Raw genomic sequence first — 22666 nt, 5'->3', positions numbered from 1 at the left:
AACACGTGATGTGATGACGTTTTCGCTTCACAAAATATACGGATTGGCTGTACACAGGAAACCGCAAGGGTGTCGGTTTCAGATTTATCCACTTTAGGACCCGGTTTCAAAAAATAGCGGTTTCAGTCTCCCATAACGCCAGATCCGTGTGGATGAAACGTCAATACGATAAAAAAATGTATACGTATACAGTGATACACGTCTCCGTGTGGACAGCCCCTTGTTAATCGTATATGTTAATTGATAGCTGTCATCCTCCTCGTTTATTTGTACACATCTTGTAACAGCTAGGTCCCATTATCTGAATAGTTGGTCGTATTTTATGATTGATCGTATGCCTAATATACTTCAGAACTGATTATGATCTAGAAGTTTATAAAATTTGCACATTTATTTAGGAGAAACAACAAAACACAGTTGTATAAAGAATATGTATCAAAACACATTTCAAAATGTGTGTTAATTTGATATGTCCTATATCACAGTGGCATATAAACAAATGAAATGTAAAAACATCAAGATAAGACCATAATTACGCACAAATTCATACAATTCTGAAATCGGATCACTGTTCTTTAAACACTGAGGAGATCCATTGTCAGTAACTCTCTGGTATATAAATTCCTCATTTGTATGAAGGTGATGTGGCCTAGTGGTTGGTTAAATATATCTGCACTGGTAGCCAAAATGTTACCCATAAGGTGTGGATCATGAACAACCACGATTGTGCCCCTGAGACAGACCTCATGTTTCCAGTTGCCTTGAATAAAAAATATCTGATACATTGCTTCCATTGGTTATTCCCTCAAGTTACAGGATCGTTTCCTGACGTCAGCATGAGAAGATTCTCCATCTCTTTTCGTGTTTCACCTACAAACACAAATCAAGACAGGTTTGAAACCACATGAAGGTAAATCATGCTTGAGCTGAAATGATGGTGAACTTGCCATTTTACGCAGATTCAGAGATGAACCACTTTAGCACCGCTTGCTTGTTCTCCTCTAGCCACTTAATATTGGCTGTCGTCTTCTCAATGGCCTGTTGAAGTGCTTGAGTTCCCGAGCCAAATCCAGTCTCAGCGTTGTCCTTCTGGAAACGTTTCAGCTGAAGAACATCAGAAGACAGATACAATGTAAGATTCAGTTTAGCCCAACACATGAGATCAAGTTAACAGACTTAGTTTCCCTGCTGCCTTACAGTCAAATTTTCACAAATATAAGCTGTTGCATGTACCTGACTGAGCTCAAACGGTGTGGAGAATCTGTTAGTGATGTCACTGATCATTCTGGATAAAGTGAAAGATCCAGTTCCATACCTGGAGAGAAGAACCAACATGAATATTTTCATAATTTCCTTTCTCTATTCCTGCTGTGTTTTTGGCATACTCACACTTTGAAGAAATAGTCCCAGTTCGCTTGGACAAAGTCCCATGCTAAGGGTTGGCCAATAACGTTACTGGCAATGTATCCTATGATGGATGTCGCATCTTGCTTGCGAATCTTTTCGGGGTTCATAGTGTATTCCAGATACCTTGATGAAATACAAAACAATGCTTTGTAAGCAAATGCATGAATGCAAGCAACTGATTTCTGAAGCAGAATGGTATGATAGATGATTAAACAAATGTGTATTTGTTGTCTTTATTGTACCTGTTCAGTAACCAGGGTACTTTGGTGCAGGCCAGAGCGGATCTCAGTTTAACAGCTTCAGCTGCAACTGTGGCATTTTGTAACATCTTCCAGGCGAAGTTCCACTCATCGGCTCCGCCCACAGCGATGGCATTACAGTACACTGTGGATCTCAGATTTGGATGAATCCTATTAGGTGTGAAAAAAAACTGACTTTGAGAACCATGGGTAAATGTTTTCTTCTGTTAAATCAAGATGCAAACTATTGGGGGTTTCATGGGGTGCAGCTGCCAGTTGGTCGAATTTGCAGCTTCTTTATTCAAGGAACAGCACGCTGTCAGATTGATGTGTTAATCAAACAACATACCAGTTATACCGCACTCATGTGTTTTTTTGAAGCTTTAAAGAGTCTATAAAAGGGCAGTTGCTAACAAGTTGCTACATGGGACTACCCTTATGAAAATTCACCATGGTTTTACTACAGTTTAAAGGGCACCTATTTCATTTCTATTTGGTATAATACAATGTATTCGTGTGCTTTATGGTTAAAAAACACATTATTTTCCACATACAATACATTTTTTGTAGCTCCAGATATCCCTGCCTTCCTCAAATGCATTGATTTTGTACAAAGCTCATCGATCTGAAAAGCACTGTGTCCCTGATTGGCCAGCTAATCTGTACGTTGTGATTGGCCTGAATACCTCTAAAGAAATGTGACGCTCCTTACTTTGTTTGAAAGATTCACTCACAATGTAATACTAACAGGAGTTGCCTACAATCCATGTGTTTGTTGTAGTCCAAGAAAAGAGATTTACGTCGGAAGCATTAACTCGCGCCATTGTTTACTTTGGGGATTGTATCTTTTGCATATCCTTAGCATGTACTAACACACACTTCCAAAGGAAATGTAAAATTGTGAATCAGACCATAGTTGCCCTTTAAAACCATGGTAACCACAAAATAACTATGGATTTCAAAAACGTGTTTTTTTAAAACCATAGTAAACATTGGTAAGTATAGTAAAACCATAGCTTTGCTAATAGTAATCAATACACCAAAAAACGTGGTTATTATACTTTTGCCATACACACAAAAAAAACTTGGTTAATTTTCTTAAGGGTAGGCTACAGACTTTGTATAGGTAACTTTAAACATAAAGATCTCAAAAACAACACCACATGGGCAAAATTTCTAACAAAGATTTGTCTACAGAGTAAATCCTTATCAGGAAACATGTTTTTAAATGTGTTTAATAACATTTGTAAGAGCTGTCAGAAGCTTGGTGGTGATGAAGTTGATGTCGAAAGACCTAAGGTTCGTTTTTTATAGACTTCAGATTTTATAAAAGTTGTGTTCATCTGTGAAGATTATTTTGTTGAACAAAACGTGTAAGCGTCATAAAGTTTTGCTTAACACAGAGCTTATTTTTTGTGATAATCCAAAATCATACATAAAATGATTTCTCGTGTCATTTTATGCACTGTTTTCTCATTGCTTCCCCCCATGTTCAAATCATTGTCGCCTGGGGTTAAGGTTAGATTTGGGGTTTGTGTTAGGATGTACTTTTATGTATACATGTCTTTCTTCGGCTTGTGAAACTATTCTCGTCTGGAGTTGGGGTTAGGATGTCTAAAAATGTAACAGAAAATGATTCTTACCCTAACCCCAAGCGACAATGCTAAGAAAATAGGAAAAACCAATCAGAAAACAATATAACTATAACACAGATTTTCGTGAGATGGACCTGCAAAACGTAACTGTAACATCAATAGTAGAACTTCAGCCTAAACATTAGCATATAGCATTAGCATGTAACGCTAACTCAGCCGTCACAACTTTGCTAACGTACTTAAAAATTTTATTAAGTCATTTAGCTGACGCTTTTATCCAAAGTGACTTACAATTGCTATATATGTCAGAGGTTGCACGCCTCAACTAGGGGACAAGTGTTTTCCTCAGGGACACAATGGTGTGTCACAGAGGATTCGAACCTGGTTCTCTCACACCAAAGGCGTGTGTCTTATCCACTGCGCAATCACCACCCCTATAATTTAATATGTAATTTAATTTGGGAGGCGTACATCTCGACTGTAACGTCACAGTATGTTGAGATTGGTCTGTTTTCTAGCTGCCTTTTGCATCTTTTACATAAGAATGAGGAAACAATGCGTTTAAGGCTCAGAATGTGTTATTACCATTTATTATTCATCTATTCCTAGGTAAATACAGTTTTACATTCTATAGCATCTTTACGTTTCCTCTACTTACATGTTTGTATGTGGGTTTTGCATCCATCCTTTGAACCAGCTCTTTGTAAGATCTCTACAACCCTCCACACCTGTACTACAGGCTAAAGACAACGCAATGATCTGTGTAAACCTGACAAATTAAACAAATACAGTTTGTTATTCATCACAACTCTAATGTTAAATACAGTCTAGAAAAAAGGCATCATTACTGTTCAGTGTGGCCGGATGGTACCGTCGTCCAGTTCGAGGTGATAGTCGCGAAATATTTAAAAAGAGGTCTGACTTGTTTCTGGAGATATGCCTGAAAAACACACACACACACACACACACACACACACACACACACACACACACACAAGCAGCCCTGGTTTTCTCACAGTTCAGGTTTACATGAAATATAAAAACGATACTCCAGCCAAATATCAAAATTACCCCATGGATGCACTTTTTGTGAAGTTATTCCCTGATCCCGGTTTTCTACCATAAGTTTGGAGATTTTCTAAAATAACTCCAAACATGTTTGTCTGAAGGATCATGGGCATGTGTATCTCAGATTGCTTGAGGGTGAGTAAATCATGGGATAATTTTCATATTTGGCTGGAGTATCGCTTTAAGATGAGACTTTACTGACCTGCATGGCACCGTAAACTTCACTACGATCAAACAGGCGGAAAAAATAGTTGAGATTCCTCACAGCCGCCTCCCATGGAATATATTCCTGCTCATGCATGAGATATTTGGTTGTTCTCAGGGCGAATGTTATGTTTATAATGGATGCTCTGGCAAAGAAATACAACCAAGATTTACACTTTTTACATGAATTACATACTAAATCTCACACACATCCTAACAATTTTACCTTGCTAGATTAAATGCGTCATCCAAAAGCTGAGCTCTGTTTACCACCGGTATTGCCTGTGTAAAGGAGAACCACATGCATTTGTTTATATGTGTGTTTTGCAGTTTTTTGCTTTTCGTGAGAAGTTTCATGCCTCTGTTTGTACCTGATGGTTTGACTCAAGCTGGCTGAGAAGTCGCTCCCAGTTCTCAGGGTCATAATTCACTCGAAAATATCCGGATACGTGAAGGTTGGCCAGAACCCACTCATTTTGGCTGACTTTCATGGGTTTGTGTATGGCTTAAAATGAGTGAATGAAGAAGTATGTTTATATAGTAAACCTCAAAAGCAAAAAAACATATATTTTGCAATAAGTTACAGTAATGCAATTTAGCAAAACACATGCATATGCAGACATTCTCAGAAGTGTTTATCAGGTTGGCCAGGGCAAAAAAACCTCTCAACTTTACAATTTGGTAATCACAGGTAAACCCAGGGCCATAAAAAAAGAGATTTTTACATCTGATGAAAATCTGTAGCACAAACTGAGCAGAACGAGTGGGGGTAAGGTTTTGTATTAAAGGGTTCAAAAGTGTGACTTTTTCCATGTTTAAGTGCTATAATAGGATCCCTAGTGCTTGTAGTAACCTAGAAAACGTGAAAAAGAAAAACCCAGTAAATGTGTTTTGTAGGGATGCACAATATCGTCCGACATATCGTTATCGGCCGATAACTGCTTATTTTTAATATTATCGGTTATCGGTCTGATAGCAAAATTAGGCCGATAAATGAAAGCCGATAAATTATGGATTATTTTGGTTTGTTGAACCACTTCACTTGCTCATTGCTGGCCATGTGGAGTATTGATTGGTGCTTTCTGTGACATAGCACGAAGATGACACGTGTTGCGGGCTTAAGAAGAGTATGCTAGTATAGCGCAAAGACAAGATGTCCGCGGTCTGCAAGTTTTTCATTGTGAAAATAATATGAATATTTATCGGCCTCTAGATATCGGTTATCGGCCCCAAATATCAAGAGTTATCGGTTATCGTATCGGCCAAAATTTGCCATATTGGTGCATCCCTAGTGTTTTGGAATACCATTCTCTGCAAGCATGTGAAAAATTAGGTTATTCAAATTTCGCCTCTTTTGTGACGTAGGTAGTGAGTCTTATTACAATAATACCGCCCCTTAATCTGCACTATCCAACCATGGCACTACCATTTAGTGCAAAGAGAAAGAAAGAGAGAAAAAAATGAACAGCACAATTGAGACAATTTTAACAAACCACCATTATGGCGATCAGTGTTTGCATCAGCTCATTTGCATTTAAAAGGACAAACCCAAAAATTGCTAATTTTTGCTCGCACCTACTACAACGGGGCCATTTTAACATGCTATAATAAATCATCTGTGGCATATTTTGAGCTAAAGCTTCGCATACGTAGTCTGGGGACACCAAAAGTTTAAATCTTAAAAAAATCTCATAATACGACCCCTTTAAACCTTATCCTGACCTGTTTAACTCATCTTATAGCTTTCAAACTATAAAAATACTGACATTTATTTCCTGGTGTGAATGGTGACTTATAATCTATGACATTGACTTGTTTTTTAAATCAATGTTGTTACACTGAGCCAAACACTGTCAAGAACTGTAAGCTTAATTTACCATGCAAGCGGTCAAATGGTTGTTATAAAGGTTTTTCACAAGCCAAAATGGTTTTGCAAGATTCACTCCCCAGTTGTTACTAAAACACAAATGTGTTTTCCCACAATCCAGGATTTCATTGACATACAACCCCCTGTAGTATACAGACTAATATTTGACTCTTTGCCTACTACAGACTTGCTCCTGTAAGCGAAGGAACTGAATGACCTGCGATTTTATTGGTTGAGCTGTAAAATTTTACGTACCTGATTTCTGTAGAAGCCACACTTGATCCTGCACTTGACCTTGCTTCATCCATTTGATAGGCACAAACCATTCATAACTGATGGTTTAACAATAAGCCGTTAGACTCAAAGTGGAAGTTTTAAAAATACTGTATCTGGAGATGTTTCAGAACATACTTGAATTCAGATTTGCGATCCACCACTGCCTGGGACTCCAGAAGAAAGTGTTTTTGGCTGATGTTGCCTGTTCGAGTATCAATGGTGACAACAGGGAAACCCATCTGCAGTATCCAGCGGTTCATGATGTCATGAACATTACGTGGTAGTTTCAACCCTGGAGTTTGGTCAACCGCCTGGTTTAAATGTTACATGCATACATCAATTACAACCGTCGGTAGCACTTTATCTTTGACTCATGTTCTCCATGTACATACTATGCATTTACTGGATAACTATAATTGTTAGGTTCCATCGCTGAACCTAACCCTAACCCATTTTAAAAGCTAGTATTTAGTTGAGTGAGTACAATGTTAAGCATGATTTATACTTCTGCATCTGACCCACACTGCGTATCCTGACGCAAACCTTTCCAAAAATGTAACAATGCGTCAGTTCTACGACCACAAGCACTCTGCTAAAGCACAACAAAAACAAAGATAGAGTAAAAACAAAAATGGAGTAAAAACAACGACGAAGTAAAATAGGGTGCCCATACGTGCCATTCTTCCCAGACGCGTCCTGGCCAGGATTTCGGGTTCGTCTTCCCGAAGTCATATTTGTGGCCCGCATACGTCATAGATGATTAATATTATTATTACAGAAAAGCAACCGTTACATTTTAAGGTAAGAATGAAACTGCGATTGTATGTGTTATGTTTTTAACTGAATGGCTTATGCGGTCAACAAATATGACTTCCGTAAGACACACAGAAATCCTGGCCAGGACACGTCCGGGAAGAATGGCACGTATGGTCACCCTAAGTAAAAACCACAACGGAGTAAAAACAACAACGAAGTAAAAACAACAACGGAGTAAAAACAACAACTGAGCAAATTGGGGAGCAGTATTCCAAACCTCAAGCTGCATGTCATTGTCTATATTACCAACATCACTGCTGATGCGTTTTCAACAACATACACAACAAGCTTTCTTCTTCAGGTTTTGTTTTGATAATGTATGTTACACCAGTAGTGGCCACTACTGCCTACTAGCGGTCTGCATGTTACATTGCACGAAGATGTGAACAATGACGCAGTAGTATAAATAAAAACTGGCACATAGCCTACGGCATAGAGGCAGAAGTATAAATCAATCTTAAAGGATTCCTCCACCTTTATAAAAAATCCTGATAATTTACTGACTCGCATGTCATCCAAGATGTTAATGTCTTTGTTCAGTCGAGAAGAAAGTACGTTTTTTGAGGAAAACGTATTTTTCTCCATAGAGTGGACTTTAGTGGACCTCAACAGTTTACAGTTTTAATGCAGCTCCAAAGGACCCCAATCGATCCCGAACGAGGCACAAGGGTCCCATCTAGCAAAACCATTGTCATTTTCACAAAAAAAATAAGTACTTTTTAACCACAATTTCTCATCTTGCACTAGCCGTGTGATGCGTAATCATGTCAAAAGGTCACGCATGTTGTAAGCGAAACTACTGCTCCAGTGTTTACAATGAAAGAAAGAGGATCCTTCCAATGTTGTTAATAAACTACTTAATGTCTTTGTGGCAGTTTATTGTTTAAAAGTGTGTGTTTTGACATATGGAACATGTGACCTTTCCACGTGATTACGTAATACGAAAGGTCACGCTGGCACGTCACATGATTGTTTCCCTAGATAAGACCTTATGCCTTAGTTAGGATTGTTTAGAGCCCCTTGAAGCTGCACTGAAACTGTAAACTGTTGAGGTCCACCAAAGTCCACTAAATGGAGAAAAATCCTGGATTTTTTTCCTTAAAGGTCACGTTTTTCCTGATCCCATTTTTCAAACTTTAGTTAGTGTGTAATGTTGCTTTTAGTGCATTATTAATACCTGTAAAATAATAGAGCTCAAAGTTCACAGAATTCCCCGTTCAAAGCCTATAGCGAACTGGTTTGGACTTTAATGATGTCAGTAGAACAGTTAACTTGACTGAACTCCGCCCACAGGAATACATCAGTCAACAGCTTTGGCTCAAACGGCTCTGGCTAAGCTAAGCTGCTGTCGAATCACAACACACTAAACAAGCTACACAATCAGAACTCGTTACGTATTTCTGAAGGAGGGACTTCATAGAACAAGGAAGACATCACCCCGTTTTTAGGACAGTGAAAACAGCGCTATACAGATAAGTAAGGGGCTGTCCACACGGAGACGCGTATCACTGTATACGTATAAATTTGTTATCGTATTGCCGTTTCATCCACACGGATCCGGCGTTTTGGGAGACTGAATCCGCTATTTTTTTAAAACCAGGTCCTAAAGTGGATAAATCTAAAACCGACACCCTTGCGGTTTCATCTGTACAGCCAATCCGTATATTTTTTGAAGCGAAAACGTCATCACATCACGTGTCGGAAGCGTCATACGTAACAGCAACAACAATAACGGTGGACTACGTGATTGTGTTCGTGCTACAGAAGCTACTAAAGCCTACTAGCTTTATTACAGAAAAATCTATTGCTTCTAGGCAATTGTGGTGACCAACAAGCGATAATGGACAACACCATACGTTGGTTATGCGCATGCTCAAAGTCTTTTTCTCCGTGTATAGTGTATATCTGTGGCAGAATTACAGCGCCCCATACTGGTCCGGCATATATACTACACCGCTTTCAGTCGGTTTCAGTGGTTTCGTGTTTACGGATTATTTTTTTAGAGCAAGGAAAAAAATTATCGGATAGGGAATGCACCGGCTTCATGTGGACATGAATTAAATTGTGTGAAAAGTACCGCGATTTTTACACATGAAACATGAACACATGTTATATTGCGTACCATAAACACAATCATAGCTTCAAAAACTGGACCTTTAAATTTTTTTTTACTTTTTTTTTTAAATGTATTAATTAATTTATTTTTTATAATGTGGACTGAACAAAGAAAGACATAAGCATCTTGAATGACATGGAAGTGAGTAAATTATAAAAAGTTTTTATTATAAAAAGTGGAGTATTCCTTTAAGTGCACATACCGTAAAATAAAGTGCAACTCTAATGTCTTATAAGACACATGTTCAGCATGTCTCAAGCATGCTATCAAACAATGCACAATTACAACAACGTACCTTTTGAAGATGGTCCCAAAGATCTGAATGCACAGAGCTTCCAAAAGCAAACTGCTTCAGGTAATTCTTTATGAGGGAAACAACGCAAACCTTTTAATCTGGTCATAAAACTTTTGGAGAATTCTTGAATCTGCTGTAATTTGAGACAACAGTGAGACTTACACTAAGTCCCTTGGCAAACACAGGCTCTGTCAGGAACTCTGAGAGCATTCGAAGAACGGCAGCTCCCTGTAATGAGAAACATATGTCATGCATTTATCATAAAGCTGATTTATCCTTTCCTGGACAGAAACGACCCGTCTGCTTAATGGCTTTCTCTGCTTCATTACTTCTCTAGCATTCGCATAGCAACAAAAACAGAACATCTTACAAACTGCATAGATATGCCCTGGCAAGCACTCATAACCATATAGGATTTGTGATAGATGTATATAATCTGTGTTTAGTGTCTATAATGCACAACAAAACTTGTACCTTGCTGTAGGATATGGTGTTGAACATTTCACTAATTTCTGCAGGTGTGTTGACTTCTTCCTCCTTTCGTGATAGGGGATGAGAGGAGGTCAGGCTGTCCACAGCAAATGCTCTTTGTAGGTCATACAAAATGATCTGGTCTTTCTGGTACGAGATTATGGAGAGTAAATCATGAGTTAAACCTGGCCAAGATCTAGGAGGCGTAGATTATTCCTAACAGCATTGTGTTAACCAAATGCATTCATGTAAAATCAAGTGTTGCTCATAAATACTGCAAGAATGCTGGTTAAGGGACCGTGTGAAAAGGTCTTACATTTTGTGAAAACAAACTCACGACATATTTTGACAGTCAAACAGCGTTTCATGAGACACATGCAGCTCAATGCTGTTGTTGTTGTTTTTTTTTCACCAGCTAGAGAGCCCTTAAAGGCGGAGTGCACAATGTTTGAAAGCCAATGTTGATATTTGAAATCACCTAAACAAACAAGCCCCTACCCCAATAGAATCTGGACCTTCTTTTAAAAGACCCGCCCCACACATACGCAACCCGGCAAGGATGTCGGTTAGTAAACACGCTCCTTACTGCTGATTGGCTATAAGTGTGTTTTGGTAGTCGGCCCTTCTCCTTTTCCAAAGCGTTTTTCAAACATCGTGGACTCCGCCTTTAACTTTACAGCATAACTAAGCTGCTTGCACAAACAACCTATGCACAGTAGTTGTTTTTGGAGGAGGACATTTGTCCAAGCAAACATTGGTGACTCTCAGTTATCTTCTGTGACGCCCATCTTCTATAGATCAGACAAACATGTAGATCCACCCCTAAACACACCAGTCTAATGTTTTGAAAGTGCAGCAAAGCCAAATTGTTTATACTTAACCCAAGATATCAAGTTACCTCATTTGAATTAACCACTGAAAATGTCTTACAATGTTCCAGGTCGGCTCTGCGTGGTCAGCGCCCAGATATTCCACATACGACGCGAACCCTTCGTTCAACCAGAGATCGTTCCACCATTTCAGTGTCACGAGATTTCCGAACCACTGGAAGACATAAATCACGTGGCAAACTATCAATAACACTCTTGCACATTTCAGAAATCCACTTTGTGTGGTTAGATTCATCTGTGTTTGTGTATTTTTCAAAGACATGTGTTAGCCTTTAAAGTCTTCGTAACTTCACCGTGACATACCATGTGAGCCAGTTCATGGGAAACCACAGTCACAATCCTCTGTTTGTTGCCATTGGAAGACGTATGGGCATCATAGAGAAGAGCCGTCTCTCGGTAAGTCACCAGACCCCAGTTTTCCATAGCTCCAGCATTAAAGTCAGGCAAAGCAATCTGGTCTAGAAATAAAGGTATTGGGTTTGTTTGGTTTTCATTTGAGAATTGTACATTTTACTGCACTTTGAAGACATAAACATTAAGTCCACTTATTGGTTTGGTCATACCTGATTTGGATAGTGGATAGCTGGTGTTGTAATACTTCTCAAAGAACTCCAGTATTGGCTGTGTGATGGTAAGGGCGTAGTTCCCTTGTCCCTCTTCAATGGCTTTTTTCCGTGCCCATATTCTAACCTTGGACACGAAAATGTATTGAAACTATGTATATCTTTTTATAAGTTTGAATCAGTAAGTTTTTGGGGAAGTATTACCAAAACACCCTTGTTGTCTTTAGCGTTGATGTACGTAAAATCGCTGACGACAAATGCGACAAGATACGTTGACATCCTTTTCGTGGGTTCGAAAATCGTCCTGGTAACTTCAATTCCATTCATATTCAGATTTTCTATTTCTTAAGATCATAAAACAAGACATATGTATTTAAAAAACTAAACAAGAGTTATAATATAAACTACCAAGTTAATGATATAATTATTAATGCAATAAAGTGCTGTGTAAAAATATTGTAATACAGACATTTTTAAGACAAAAGGCAGAGCCAGCCGTAGACCTTTGGGGGCCCTAAGCAAAATATGGTCAGGGGCCCCTTTGGCCGTTTTAAGTAAGGCCTAAAGAAAATAAATTACTACCTTATAACTATACTATACTAATTTTACCAATATAAACTTTTTTGATAAAACGATAAGGACAGCTCAATAAGTGGTCGATAATGTTTACGCACTGTGCGTAATGTTGCGCAAGCACTTCCGGATGCGGCACGCGCTCTTGGTTTACAAAGTGACAGTTAGACTTGAAGGAGTGGAAGATGAGGCAAGTTATTCATTTATTAGTAGAGCCCTATAATTTTCGTGATGCGGATAACGCGGACAGAACCATAAGCTGGCAGTGACTCTAGGGGGCCCTCTGCTGGCCACGGGGCCCTTTGCAATTGCAAGTGTCGCTTAGTGGCTTGGCCGGCTCTGAGAAAAGGCATAAAGTTGGCCTGCTTTTCAGATATTCTGAATTATGTTTGATAGCAGTTGAGAAAATAATTGTAAAACAAGCAGGGTTAAAGTGAGTGCCAATATCAAGACGACAGATAAACAGCTGAATGACACATAATCAACGGAAAACCATGACTAACAAACCACAGAAAGTCACAGGTGGTTTCCAAAAGATTTCATGCGCAAACATACCGTCACTGTAGCATGTTTGGGGTTATGCAGATTATACTTGTCAATCAGTGATCGTAAATAAAACGTTATTACATTTATCATCTTACTCATTTCTTGGCTGTTTGACAGTGCAATAGTTCCTCTATCGTGAATGAGAGTGATATAAAACACAGCCTTCATGGCAGGTTCATCAAAACACGGAAAAGCTTTTCTAGCATATGTGGCCTGCATCTGAGTAATGGCAATAATTCTGGAAAATAGGAGAGCAAATTAGTTAATTTAAATAATATATTCACTTAAAGGGACACTCCACGTTTTTGAAAATAGGATCATTTTCCAGCTCCCACACAATTAAACATTTGATTTTTACTATTTTGGAATCCATCCAGCCAATCTCCGGTTCTGGTGGTACCACTTTTAGCATAGCTTAGCATAATTCACTTCATTCGATTAGACCATTAGCATGAAACCAAAGCGTTTCAATATTTTTCCTAATTGAAACCTGACTCTTCTGTAGTTACATTGTGTACTAAGCCCGACAAAAAATTAAAAGTTGCAATTTTCTAGGCAGATATGACTAGGAACTATACTTTCATTCTGGCATAATAATCAAGGACTTTGCTGATGTAACATGGCTGCAGCAGGTGCAATGATATTACGCAGCGCCCGAAAATAGTCCTCTGCTATTGAAAGTTACCAAGAGGACTATTTTTTGGCGCTGCGTAATATCATTAATTTTCTGTCGGTCTTAGTACACGATGTAACTACAGAAGAGCGAGCTGGAAAATTAGCCTATTTTTTTAAAAAAGGGGAGTGTCCATTTTACATTCAGATGTTAACATACAGTGGCCCCCAAAAGCATTTGGACATTAAAACCAATAAATGCATTACATTACATTAAAGGTCCAGTGTGTAGATTTGTAGTGGCATCATCAGCAGCGGTAAGATTGTAAATTGCAACGAACGGCTCAGTCTACAGCTCACCCACCCTTTTAAAACGCGTAGAGAAGCTACGCTAGCCGCCACAGGACAATCATGTCGTCGTCTGCGACAACGTTCTTACAAAACGCGCTCTATAGATCAGTTTGTCCGTTTAGGGCGACTGAACAAACATGGCGGTGCAAAATGGCGATTTCCATGTAAGGGGACACTCTGTGTATATAGATAAAAATGGCTCATTCTAAGGTAAGTTCATTATGTAAGGTCTTTATACACCACTGATAATATAGTTATGCATTATATTGCATTTCTGTCAAGAGATCCTTATAAAAGTTACACACTGCACCTTTAAACCAGACACTTTAAGCATCTGCTAAAAATCACCTTAAGATAAATTGTTTTTATGGCAATTATGATAAAAAGTGATGTTAGAAAGCATCCTTTGTTTGCACAATACTTGGCAATAAAATGTTCATTCCAACGTTTTTTGGGGCCACTACATTTACCATACTATGACCAACTTCTCACTTTTTTGTGCCGTCTTCCATATATGCACTTCTGTAGAAACCTTCCAGATCATCGGCAAGTTCTCCCCTGAAGTCCGTATAGAGCTGGTAAGACTTCCCGGGCTTTAAATTCCCATCCAGCTGAATCACCAAATAATGTGTTTGTTTCTGAAACCATGTTGTTTTTATTGCAGGAGCTGTTACACCTCCCAATCCTGTTAGCTTTGCATGATGACCCTCGATCAGAGTCAAGTTAAGTTTATCGGAGTGAATTAAAATCAAGTCTGTCTGTTTCAGACAAATAAAGATCACTTTGGAGTTCCCAGTAAAAATATACATCCCACTGGTGTCCGTTACCAAACGGGGCCAAAGGGTCACATTGTAAGACTGTGGAGACAATGTATCAGGCAGTCTGTATTTGTCCCATGGTTCATTTGAAGTCTTCGGTGTGGGAGGTAGTGCCGGTGTGGTATCGTTCATGAATTTAGCTGCATTTCTGGACTTTTCTCGATTGTAAGCGATGGATAAGGCAATGATGGTGAGCAAGGCTATTGCGGCCAATATCATGGCTGCAGTGGCCAGATTTTTGCTGAGGTAATATCCTTTTGCCATGGCCGGCTGGGATTTGGCATGTGAAGTGGTTTGTGTGATCGTTCAGTTTTTTCTTGGCTTTTGAGATGATGCTAGCATGACATTGCTTTCAAGAGAAACAAACAGATGGCTTCCATTTTCTGTGATATTAGTAAATACCTAAAAAAAGCAAAGTTGCATTAAATATATTCATGTAAGATGATTATGACTTTTACATAAGATACATACAATTACATACAATCTTAAAGACGTCACTGTTTCAGTTTTTATGTGGTGCTTGGGTGCACTTAATAATGTTAAAGTAATTACTTTATGATGTTTACACTGCTGTTACAGTTTTTCTTGTTTGCTTTGATGCAGCCGTCAACTTAAATTCCACATTTTCAAAACAGTTAACACACAGGCCTAAACAGTGGCACTCATGGTCAAAATGACACATTTTGTTTGCAAAAGACTTGCAACAAAAGCAAAAATTGTCTCCAAACAACACAACTTGCATACAAGCTCTTTCAGTCAATCATTACACAGTGTACAACAAAATAAAAAATACTCGAATCAGTGCACCATTGCCTGTCCATGTAACCTATTGCCAGTGCCATTTGTTGTCTTTCTCTATTGGCTGTTTCAAATTTGCCTTTTTGCAAAGAATTGGATCCAAAATAAGAAATGCTTTAATGCATTTTTTATTGATTCCATGACATTTATTTTTTCCAAACCATGTCTGAAAACTGTAAATATTACAGAGAATACATGTAAACCAAAACAGAAAAATCTATTGGAGTATAAGACATACAGTACATAGCCACAACTTATACTGATCTCTTCTGTCTTGACAATGGGGCCACATGGCCTCATTTACATCACATTCAATATCCTCTCTTGCAATGCACCTAGAGAAAAATCTTCTTGTATGCCTTATCTAACCTTGACATTCCTCTGCACTTATTTCTTGGGCAGCAGGAGTCATTGCAAAGGCATTTGCTCATAGGGATGGTGATCATAAACTTTCCACCTTCAAGCACTGAAGAACTCCACTATTGGATTCAAAAATGAGGAATATGCTGGGAGGAACAGCATCATTATGCGAGGATGTACCCCAAACCACTTATTGACAAGATGAGAGCAGTGAAAAGCCTTAGACATCCTCCATCCATGCTGGCAAACAACAACACAGACATGGCACCTTTTTATAAGGCCTGCAGACTGATTGCTATTTGAAGATTTGTGTAAAGGAGTGTCAAACAGGTGCTACAGTGATTTCATACTGATCTAGGTAGTTTCTAATAGTTAGGAATAAATGGTTTCTGTTTGGTTACAATAGCTAAAACAATGGAGTTTGGACTGCTTGAATGACATCCGTGTTTACTGTTTTGCAAAAGGGTGGGGAAAACGTGTCAATCCAATGAGAAAGAGTTAACACATTTGCAAGACATGTATTCTGCTCTGCTGAGATAGTGATGATGAAAACTGGGTGGATGCTAGTTTTTTAACCAGGCCAAAGCAATCAAGAAAAACTGTAATTGGATTATTACAAATTCTTTACGTAATGTAAAATCCGTACTCTCATATAATTTTTCTTCTTTTAAGGGTAATTTCCATGTAAGATGGAGAGATGTCTAGTTTAATATGACACTAATTATTTATCATAATAATAAATGTCACTAAATGTCCGATAGTCAAAGAAAAAGTATTTATTGTTTCCTTAGATTATAAAAGCAATTAAATATTGTGAAAAAAGTGATGTGAAGCAATGAAACATTGTGAAAAGAGTCCTGTGAAGCAATGAAACATTGGAAAAGAGTGCTGTGAAGCAATGAAACATTGTGAAAAGAGTGCTGTGAAGCAATGAAACATTGTGAAAAGAATGCTGTGAAGCAATGAAATATTGTGAAAAGAGTGCTGTGAAGCAATGAAACATTGTGAAAAGAGTGCTATGACGCAATTAAACATTGTAAAGAAGTGTTATGAAGCAATGAAACATTGTAAAACTTGCTGAGTAAAAAACATTGTAAAAACATTGTAAAAAGTGATATGAAACAATGAAACATTATAAAAAGTGCAATAAAACACTGTTGAAGAAAAGTGATATGAAGCAATGAAACATTGTAAAGAAGTGTTATGAAGCAACAAAACATTGTAAAACTTGCTGAGAAGCAATGAAACATAGTCTAACTTGCTGAGAAGCAATGAAACATTGTAAAAAGTGTTATTAAGCAATGAAACATTGTAACAAATGCAATAAAACATTGTTAAAAAGTGCTATGAATCAATGAAACATTGTAACAAAAGCAATGAAACATTGTAAAAAAAGTGCAAAAAAACACTGTTAAAGAAAAGTGCTATGAAGCAATGAAACATTGTAAAGAAGTGTTATGAAGCAACAAAACATTGTAAAACTTGCTGAGAAGCAATGAAACATAGTCTAACTTGCTGAGAAGCAATGAAACATTGTAAAAAGTGCTATTAAGCAATGAAACATTGTAACAAATGCAATAAAACATTGTTAAAAAGTGCTATGAATCAATGAAACATTGTAACAAAAGCAATGAAACATTGTAAAAAAGTGCAAAAAAACACTGTTAAAGAAAAGTGCTATGAAGCAATGAAACATTGTAAAGAAGTGTTATGAAGCAACGAAACATTGTAAAACTTGCTGAGTAGCAATGAAGAATTGTAAAAAGTGCTATGAAACATTGTGAAAAGAGTGCTATAAAGCAATAAAACATTGTAAAATGAAACATTGTAAAACTTGCTGAGTAGCAATGAAACATTGTAAAAAGTGCTATGAAACATTGTGAAAAGAGTGCTATAAAGCAATAAAGCATTGTAAAATGAAACATTGTAAAACTTGCTGAGTAAAAAACATTGTAAAAACATTGTAAAAGTGATATGAAGCAATGAAACATTGTAAAACTTGCTGAGTAAAAAAACATTGTGAAAACATTGTAAAAGTGATAAGAAACAATGAAACATTGTAAAACTTGCTGAGTAAAAAACATTGTAAAAAGTGATATGAAGCAATGAAACATTATAAAAAGTGCAATAAAACACTGTTGAACAAAATTGCTATGAAGCAATGAAACAATGTAAAGAAGTGTTATGAAGCAACAAAACATTGTAAAACTTGCTGAGATGCAATGAAACATAGAAAAACTTCTGAGAAGCAATGAAACACTGTAAAAAGTTCTATGAAGCAATGAGACATTGTAACAAATGCAATAAAACATTGTTAAAAAAGTGCTATGAATCAATGAAACATTGTAAAAAGTGCAATAAAACACTGTTAAAGAAAAGTGCTATGAAGCAATAAAACATTGTTAAGAAGTGTTATGAGGCAATGAAATATTGTTAAGAAGTGTTATGAAGCAATGAAACATTGTAAAAAGTGCAATAAAACACTGTTAAAGAAAAGTGTTATGAAGCAACGAAACATTGTAAAACTTGCTGAGAAGCAATGAAACATTGTAAAGAAGTGTTATGAAGCAATGAAACATTGTAAAATTTGCTGAGTAAAAACACTGTAAAAACATTGTAAAAAGTGATATGAAGCAATGAAACATTATAAAAAGTGCAATAATACACTGTTGAAGAAAAGTGCTATGAAGCATTGTAAAGAAGTGTTATGAAGCAACAAAACATTGTAAAACTTGTTCAGAAGCAATGAAACTTTGTAAAAAGTGCTATGAATCAATGAAACATTGTAACAAAAGCAATGAAACATTGTAAAAAAGTACAATAAAACACTGTTAAAGAAAAGTGTTATGAAGCAACGAAACATTGTAAAACTTGCTGAGAAGCAATGAAACATTGTAAAAAAGTGCTATGAAGCCATGAAACATTGTTAAGAAGTGTTATGAGGCAATGAAATATTGTAAAACTTGCTGAGAGGCAATTAAACAAGTAACAAGTGATATGAAGCAACAATTTTCTCTTAAAGATCGGAAGGTGACCCTTAGTTACCATATATACCGTCGCAGTGGGCCCCCAATTTGCAAAATCCTCAACTGTGGATAATATAATTATGCCGCAATAGTTAGTCTGTCTGAAACTAAGCTGATTAAACCACATTACTGTGTGACACTTGCATTACATGTGAACGGCCCCTACGCTAATATGATTTTGTTTTTCTCTCCCTGTCTCGTCCTCGACCCCGAGGACAATGGGACAAACAAACCCAGTTCCGGTAGATGTGAAAGTCAGCACACCTCTGATCTACTGGTCGTCCTTCAACGTGATGCCCAGCTGATGCCTGACCAACGATCACCGGCAGAACCCGCCTAATCTCCTTATCCATTTATATGTGTAAATACATATATATCTCCCAAGGGTTTTTCCCTCCTAGGACTTTTTTTTATTTCCTCGGCTAAACAGCCCGGGGTTTTTTTATCCTAGGGGTTTTTTACCCCGGGGAAGCAGCCTTCTTGGGCTTAACTTAGCTTCCTCTTCTAGACGTTACATTAGTATACGCTCGCTTATAATGTCGAGTCATAGCCGCAGCAAATTTGACTGCTTATGCTATCGTGTATTATGTTGTGCTATCTGTTGTTTTTCTGTGCTTTTACTGCTTCTATTAATGTAAAGCTGCTTTGAAACAATTAAGTATTGTGAAAAGCGCTATATAAATAAAATTGAATTGAATTGAACAAAACATTTTAACAAGTGCAATAAAACATTGTAAAAAGTGCTATGAAGTAATAAAACATTGTAAAACTTACTGAGTAAAAAACATTGTAAAAACATTGTAAAAAGTGTTATGAAGGAACAAAACATTCTAAAACTTGCTGAGAAGCAATGAAACATTGTGAAAAGTGCTATGAAGCAATGAAACAGTAAAACTTACTGGGAAGCAATGAAACGTAAAAAGTGCTATGAAGCAATGAAACATTGTAGCAAAAGCAATGAAACATTGTAAAAAGTGCAATAAAACACTGTTAAAGAAAAGTGCTATGAAGCAATGAAACATTGTAAAGAAGTTTTATGAAGCAACGAAACATTGTAAGCCTTGCTGAGAAGCAATGAAACATTGTAACAAGTGCTATGAAGCAATGAAACATTGTAACAAATGCAATAAAACATTGTTTAAAAAAGTGTTATGAATCAATGAAACATTGTAAAAAGGTCTATGAAGCAATGAAACACTGTTGAAGAAAAGTGTTATGAAGCAACAAAAGATTGTAAAAAGTGCTATGAAGCAATGAAACATTGTAAAAAGTGATATGAAGCAATGAAACATTGTAAAAAGTGCAATAAGACTGTTAAAGAAAAGTGTTATGAAGCAACAAAACATTGTAAAAGTGCAATAAAACATTGTTTTAAAAGTGCAATAAACATTGTAAAAAGTGCTATATAAATGTGACTTAAAATAATAAAATAACATACAATAATTGTGGGTTTTAAAGTATTGAGTATAATTTGCAAAGAAGGGCTTATCAAATCTCATTTACTCATGTGTTCTTTCGCAAAACATTAATATTGTTTCTTTTCTGATAACAATTATAAATAATAGAGTTGAGTGTGTATAAACTAAGGGACGATAAGACTAAGAGTTATGCAGTCATCTGTTATTTGTTTTTTGGAGCTTGACAGTTACTGTACAATAGCCATTTTCTCACCTGTAACACAGAGAACTGACACAAGAGAGTAATGTCAAAATATTCCTTCATGTTGCTCCTGCAAAGCACAAATTATTTTGGGATAAACTAATATTTAAATAAATATTTAAATATTCATTAAATATTAAATGACATTTCACATTAAATATTTAAAATGCCAGTATTTTGTTGTGTGTTTTTGCAACACACAAACAGAAAATAGCAAGAAAGTTTTTTTACTGGAGAATGCTTTTAAACTTTATGGCAAATAAGTGAGAACTGAGAAAAGTAACATTTCATTCAAATTAAACTAAACAGCTACCGACATTATGGGCAGCTAAATGTAAAGGATGTTCATTATTCATTATGAATTTTGGGTGATATACCCTAAAACATTTGTTTTGGAAACAGATGACTAACAGGAAATTTACCTTTATTGAGTCTTAGTAAAACACTGTAGATGCACCCATTAATTGTGTGCTTTTCTTTCCCAGGTGTTTCCTCTTCATTCACACATGTACCTGGTGTCATTAACCTTCTTCCTGTTATTAGGTTATATAATCTTAATCTTTTAAACACACTTTAACAGATACAGTACTGTATCACTGCTTTGGCTATTCAGCATTGAGCATGATGTCGAGCTGATAATAGGTTACCTTATGAACTGTATCATATCATCATGCAGTATCGTATTAATATTAAAATCAGCAATCTTCTCTTGCATTTCAATTGTGTACAACAATTATGTATATTACTTGTATAATAATTATGGCTGTCAAAGAATTAATTGCAATTACAAAATAAAAGTTTGTGCTTGCATAAAATATTTGTGTGTGTGTGTGTGTGTGTGTGTGTGTGCGTCATATGTAATTATTATGTATATTTAAATACATACATGCATTTTACATACATATAAATACATGCATATTTTATGCAAAAACAAACTTTTAGTTTGTATGTACATTTGTTAGTATAATTAAATTGGCTGTACAAATCATTTTTACTTACAATTTTAGCTCTTGATGACTTGCTGTAACTTCTATAAAAACATGTTGTCATGATTTATTAAACACATAATTTTTAACAGTGCAGTAGCCAGCTTTATTTGATAATAAAAATGTGTGTTTGTAGTAGATGTATGTGAAAGTTCAATTTGCAGATGTTTTGGCTGTAAAAGATAAATATCTGTAGTGATCTCTTAAGGGGGCTGTCAAAACATAATCACTACATTAACAAGATTGACTTTAATAAACTAAATATGTTTTAGAATGTTTAAAAAAAGAAAACCTGACTGTTAAAAATGACAAACTTGGAAATCAAATGTATTAATTCATAGCACTTATACAGAACAGTGTTGCATTGTTTTAAAGCAGCTTTATATGAATATAAAAAAAATGAAACCAATTGGGAAACCATTTGTTTTGTTTCCATTACAGGATACTATTGTCCCTGTGTCCATACCAGGCCATTTAACCAGCAAAACATTATCAAAAACTTTAAACGTCATGAAAATTAGTTTACTTGTTTTTTAACATGTATGCCAAAACCCTGCCGTTTTGTCTTGGTTTTACTAACTTGATGATTTTAATATTTTAAGTATATATCCTCTCACATTAAGCATGAAACATCATGTAAAATGTTTTAACAGACGAGTCACTTTGTCTTACACAATCTTAATATCAGATTTTTCTTTGGCACTCAACTATTTCAAGCTATTTTGAAACCTGGACTCTCCACCTGGAAGTCATTTGAGATATGAAAATATACACAAACAGATTCTCTTTCTAAAACGCAAAACACCCACATCGTTGTCCAAAACCCATGAAAAGAAAGTATTTGAGAAACATCTCATCCGTTGACCATATGCTAAATCATTCCAGAAGGCCAGACAGAAACACAGAAATCTTTCGGCAGATATCTTGAGAGATTCAGTTCTGATGAAGGTAACCCAGATCAACTAAGATTAAAACAGCACTTACCACGTATCCACATGCACTGACAGAAGCAGGAGAGTTTGTGTATATGATGAGGCTGATGGGAATCTCTCTTTCTTTCTCTTTTTCTCTCTCTCTATTTGGGGAGGAGGGGCGAGCGAAAGCCTGCTTACATTTTTTCACACACTCAC

At 36.6% G+C, this 22666-nt stretch overlaps 1 protein-coding gene across 1 annotated transcript; it reads right to left on the bottom strand.

The window, feature by feature from the left end:
- Positions 1-850: 850 nt before the first annotated feature.
- On the bottom strand, positions 851-22662 carry anpepa (alanyl (membrane) aminopeptidase a). Its single transcript, XM_055175957.2, has 22 exons — positions 22521-22662; positions 14382-15109; positions 13022-13164; positions 12012-12151; positions 11808-11934; positions 11548-11702; positions 11285-11398; positions 10358-10501; positions 10046-10111; positions 9884-9949; positions 6792-6967; positions 6636-6712; positions 4885-5018; positions 4740-4795; positions 4512-4659; positions 4090-4181; positions 3900-4010; positions 1650-1817; positions 1390-1530; positions 1234-1315; positions 948-1104; positions 851-870 (listed from the first exon to the last, which is right to left on the bottom strand). Exons 2-21 carry the CDS (start codon positions 14969-14971, stop codon positions 952-954), a joined length of 2883 nt encoding a protein of 960 aa, XP_055031932.2. The 5' UTR covers positions 14972-15109; positions 22521-22662; the 3' UTR covers positions 851-870; positions 948-951.
- Between the last annotated feature and the right edge of the window lie 4 nt (positions 22663-22666).

The sequence above is a fragment of the Misgurnus anguillicaudatus genome, chromosome 21 (genome assembly GCF_027580225.2).
Source record: "Misgurnus anguillicaudatus chromosome 21, ASM2758022v2, whole genome shotgun sequence".
Classification (NCBI taxonomy): Eukaryota; Metazoa; Chordata; class Actinopteri; order Cypriniformes; family Cobitidae; genus Misgurnus; species Misgurnus anguillicaudatus.
The sequence above is the reverse complement of the archived record's forward strand: the minus strand, read 5'-3'. Positions and strand labels throughout refer to the sequence as shown.